This window comes from Alosa alosa, chromosome 3 (genome assembly GCF_017589495.1).
Source record: "Alosa alosa isolate M-15738 ecotype Scorff River chromosome 3, AALO_Geno_1.1, whole genome shotgun sequence".
Taxonomy (NCBI): Eukaryota; Metazoa; Chordata; class Actinopteri; order Clupeiformes; family Clupeidae; genus Alosa; species Alosa alosa.
In genome coordinates, this window is record NC_063191.1 from 27436865 (window position 1) to 27441760 (window position 4896).

At 45.2% G+C, this 4896-nt stretch overlaps 1 protein-coding gene across 1 annotated transcript in view; it reads right to left on the minus strand.

Moving 5' to 3' along the window:
- Nucleotides 1-1311: 1311 nt before the first annotated feature.
- Nucleotides 1312-4896, minus strand: part of LOC125291658 (protein FAM117B-like) — a 37650-nt gene continuing 34065 nt past the window's right edge. The window contains 2 exon segments of the mRNA XM_048238479.1: nt 1312-2311; nt 4545-4650. Coding sequence (XP_048094436.1) covers nt 2005-2311; nt 4545-4650 — 413 coding nt within the window. The 3' untranslated portion in view covers nt 1312-2004.

A 4896-nucleotide genomic window follows, 5' to 3' on the forward strand; every position in this document is an offset into this window, starting at 1 on the left:
AGGCACTTCCTGGCTTTGTGTGTGTGTGTGTGTGTGTGTGTGTGTGTGTGTGTGTGTGTACACATGTGCTTGTATCCACATAAAGGGTGTCTTTAGTCGAACACACAGACAAAGAAAATCTCCCGCTAGTCTCCTGTCTTGGTGTTTGTGTTCTGTGGATCACGAGTCACGGATCACGGTTTGGGTCTGGTTCAGTAGAACAACTCTGGACCTCCCCAGACCCAAACCCTGACACAGAACACCCAGGAAAAACATGCTGTTTCCAACAAGTGTGTGTGTGCGTTTGTGTGTGTGTTGGTGTGTATGTGTGTGTGTGTGTGTGTGCTGTTACCAGAGATTACGTGCATAGTCACCATAGACACCGCACGCACAGTTACCCAGGAGACCACGTCTCTTTGGGTAGACTATTAAAGCACTTGTGTGTGTGTTTTTTTTGCTTGTTTGTTAAGGCTGTCAAAGAAAAAGTCAACTCATCCAAACATTGTTGTCAATAAAAACAGGAACATGACAAGGATACAAAGCAAGAGGCAATACACAAACATAACACAAACACTTTAACAAATAAACAAAAAAGTTGCCTGCAAGCAAAGGAACCGGAGCGGAAGTGACATTGACCTTTGGGAATGAGAGAGTTCAAAGCTGTGGCGACGACCTCAAGTCAGTATGGAACCAGTGGAAGGGTGCCAGGTTGGAGTTGACATTAAAGATCTTCACACAGTTAAGAGATCAATAACCGGCTTCCACAGGTCACTGTGTGTAAACCACATCTCACTGATGTGACAGAACTGATGATATTTAAATCATAATGATTCAGTGTAAAATAACTGGATTATTTGACTAGTTCACACAGCTGATAGAAGCGTGTGGGTATTGCCAGACATACCCTTTGGAGAAGTGTGCAGAATTAAAAAAAAAAAAAAAAAAAAACAGTCTCAGTTTGACAGGAAACACAGAGAAAGAGGCTTCCGGTCACATCTCTATGGTTTATATGTTTAGCTTTATCATAAAGCTGAGCTAAATGAAGGCAAGCTCCCCACCCAGTGTCCTCTACGGGTCTGACTGACTCCCCAGGGCCAGCTGACCACTCATTCTCTCTGTATCTGACCTCTCTCACACCATCTCTCACAGTCTCTCGCTCTCTCTCTTTCCATCTTTCTTTCTCACTATCTCTTGCTCTCTTCCTCTCTGCTTCTCCCTCAAATGTATATTTATTGGTTTTCCATTTTACTAGTAATTACAGTAAACTTAAAATACAAAGTCTCTCTCTCCCTCTCCTTTATTTTTCATGCACCATTCAAGAGAGAGAGAGAGAGAGAGAGAGAGAGAGAGAGAGAGAGAGAGAGAGAGAGAGAGAGAAGATGAGAGTAGACTTGGGACGATTCCTGACCCTGATACTGATACACCTCCTGTATCAGTCAGCTTGAGACACACACACACACCTGTGCTATATGTTCATGAGAAGTCTTGACCTTTCACTAGCTCAGAGGAGAGGAGGGGGGAGCACTGTTCAACTAGTAGCTACAGCTTACTTTCTGTTGTGTGTGTGTGTGTGTTAAATGTTAGCTCATTGTAAGGAGCATCATGTGTGGTCAAGTCCTCTGGTTTCTATGTCTAGACGTACACAATCCTGCCCAGTAGCATGGACACAAAAACGTTAACACTTTCACTAACAGATTCCCCATAGGGAAACACCATCTAACCATGTATACATGAGGCTGTGGCACCTCTACAACCATGCAATAACAACCTAATAGCAGCAGTCAGTGGGTGAGGAGTGGCCCAAGCCCGGTACAGATTTGGGGTGAATCCGGCAAATCAGCTACACAATAGCGTCTACCTACAATAGCTGGAATATTATTATTTAATATTTTTTTATAAGTTGTTTTTTCTTTTCTTTTCCCTCTATGAAAATAAATCAAACGAGTCTGCTGGGAACTTAATCGTGTGTTGCTGAGCTGGGGGTGTCACCACGGCAACGCAAGCGATGCGGTCGCCACGGCGCCCCTAACAGTCGTTCTCCTCGGCGTGGCGGACGAGGGCCAGACTGGCGACACAGCTGGCACGCGTGGACACGGAAGAGGAAGAGGAAGAGGAAGATGACGCTGGTGGTGGAGATGAAGAGGGGCAGGTGGCGGGGGGCGGGGAGAGACTGCCGGTCCCCAGAGTGGGGCCCTTGAGGCTGAGCTCCTGAGCGGCGGGCAGCAGCAGAGGCTGACGCAGCAGGCAGAAAGCCGAGCCGCTCTTGGGCACAAAGTTCACCTTGTTCCTGTCGGGGCACAACACCTGAGGGAGGGTATGCTGCGGCTTCAGACTGAGAGAGGGAGAGGGAGAGAGAGAGGGAGAGGAGGAACAGAGAGAGGGAGAGGAGGGGGAGAGAGAGAGAGGAGGGGGATTTGTTAAAACAATTTGTTTCAACAGACATAGGCGCCGGAAGCACAGTGGCCAGGGGGCCAATGGCCCCCTCATTTTTGCCTCAAAATATCTTTTAATAAACAAAATCATCCACGAAAAAAAAAAAAAAACTCCCAAGAAAAAAACGGAGAGGTGTGAACCATTATAGCGTAGTAGCCCACATCTAATATAGCCTAAAGCTATTTGTGCAGCCACTGTTGAAATACCTTAAACTTTCTGCCCATGGGTCAAAACCGATGAGCAAAACACCAGCAGAGGCCAGGCAACACCCCCAGGAGCAGACAGCTCAATTCTGAGACGTTCATTCTCAATCAATGCAACATGTGTGGAGGGGTGGATTTGAAATGTAGCCAAATCCAGTAACATTTATTCTGGTCTGGTATGATTGATTGATTGTATTGTAAAGTTCCTGAGTTAAGCGCAATGTCCTCATGTGCATCGGAGACTCCAACTCTACAGCTCCAGCTGTCACCTCGGGATGGCTTCAAATTTTCAATATATCTGCGGCCTAGGCCTACTGCTCGTTTATTTTCCAGGTTGCCATTAGCCTATATTAACTGTGAGCCATTATTGAAGTTATGAATCTGTTGGATAACCACAGTTAGCCTATTGTGCGACATGAGATTCAATCATATCATGCGCAACGTGATATACCTGAAACATGTAGCCTAAGCTACCAAGCTTTCGCAAGGTTTATGATATCACTTAAGATTAACAGCAATGTTCAAATAGACCAGGTTAACCTGTTTATTTTTATTTTCTGTGTCCCCGTTTCCCAAACCACATTTGCTGATGCGAACTTCTGACAAAAAGGAGGCTGCATTTCGTGTGGACATCTTAATGCAGTTTAAGGCTGATTTATGCTTCTTACTTGTGAGTCTAGTTAACTTGTGGGTCAGCGGCAGTCATTCTCACGTTCTCCTTTACAGCAATAAGACAATTCCTCCAACTCTAGCCTCGCCCTTTACTCCTTGTCCTCATCTTTTTTCCCTTTTCAAAAAGTTCATACTCAAGTAATTTGCGTTCTGTCTCCCTGTACTTTGGAGACTCCTCTGCAAATCCAGCTGAGGGGCTGTGGTTGTCATTAGCGTATAGTAAAATGTGAACGATTATCAATGATATGATAATACTGCTATGATGATACTGCTTTTATTGCATTAATCGGTTACAAGGTGCTGTCATCTATCCAAACATCTACTAAGCCGCCTCTGGGTTTGTTGGGTGGGTATTGCAATGTTCAAATAAAGCATGTTAACCTATTTCATTTAATTCACTTCTGTGCGCCTTGTGTGATTTCACTCAAGTCTTGCTTTAGTTAATTAGCAAGTTTCTACCAGAAGCTCGCAAATGCCGTCATGTAAGCTACTTTCTAAATATTCAACATAATCGAAGCAGCTGCAATTATAACAGGACATTTTGAAAGAGACCTGCTTTCGTCTACTTTGATAAGCAGCGCCATGAACCGCGACTCAAATACGGGTATGTTTTGTTTAACTTCAAATAGCATAGACTTTGTCTGTCCACTTTTGAAATTACATGGGGGCTGAACCCCTGGAAAATGCATGTGTGGTCTATATCTGAAATTATTAGCGTCTGTAGCTATTGGCTTGCAGGTGGCTCGGTGTTTATGGCATTACTTCTTTACTCTCTCTCTGAGGATTAACAACTTACATTAGGCTACTTTTGCGTTACTGCGTTGAAATGTTTCTATGGACATTATAGATATCGTCCCCTTTTATTTATTATTTAATTAATTACAGTTGGAAAACATTAGGTAGCATCTAGGCCAAACCAAGTTGCGCTGTAAGATAGAGGAGGATGAGAGGAGGATGAGAGGGGAGGAGAGGAGGATGAGAGGAGAGGAGGATGAGAGGAGAGGAGGATGGAGGAGAAGAGGAGAGGAGAGGAGGATGAGAGGAGGTGAGGAGGAGAGGAGAGGAGGATGAGAGGAGAGGAGAGGAGGATGAGAGGAGAGGAGAGGAGGATGAGAGGAGAGGCGGATGAGAGGATGAGAGGAGGTGAGGAGGAGAGGATGAGAGGAGAGGAGGATGAGAGGATGAGAGGAGGAGAGGATGAGAGGAGAGGAGGATGAGAGGATGAGAGGAGAGGAGAAGAGAGGAGGAGGAACTCACTGCGTCTCCTCAAAGGCCTTGACTCTCTCGCAGCCCTCTGGAGGCTCCCTCATAAACATGTAGCTGTTGTTGGGCTTGGGAGACGAGGGAGAACCAGAACACACATCTAGGGACAGAACACACACTTGTCAGTATGTATGTGTGTGTGTGTGTGTGTGTGTGTGTGTGTGTGTGTGTGTGTGTGTGTGTGTGTGTGTGTGTGTGTGTGTGTGTACAAAAGGGTAACATCTAGGGATGTAAAATATGGCAAATAGTTCATTGGTTTCTAAGTGTGTTACATCTGTGTGAGTGAGTGTGTGTGTGTGTTTGTGAGAGAGAGTGTGCATGTGTGTGAGTCTGAGTATGTGTGAGT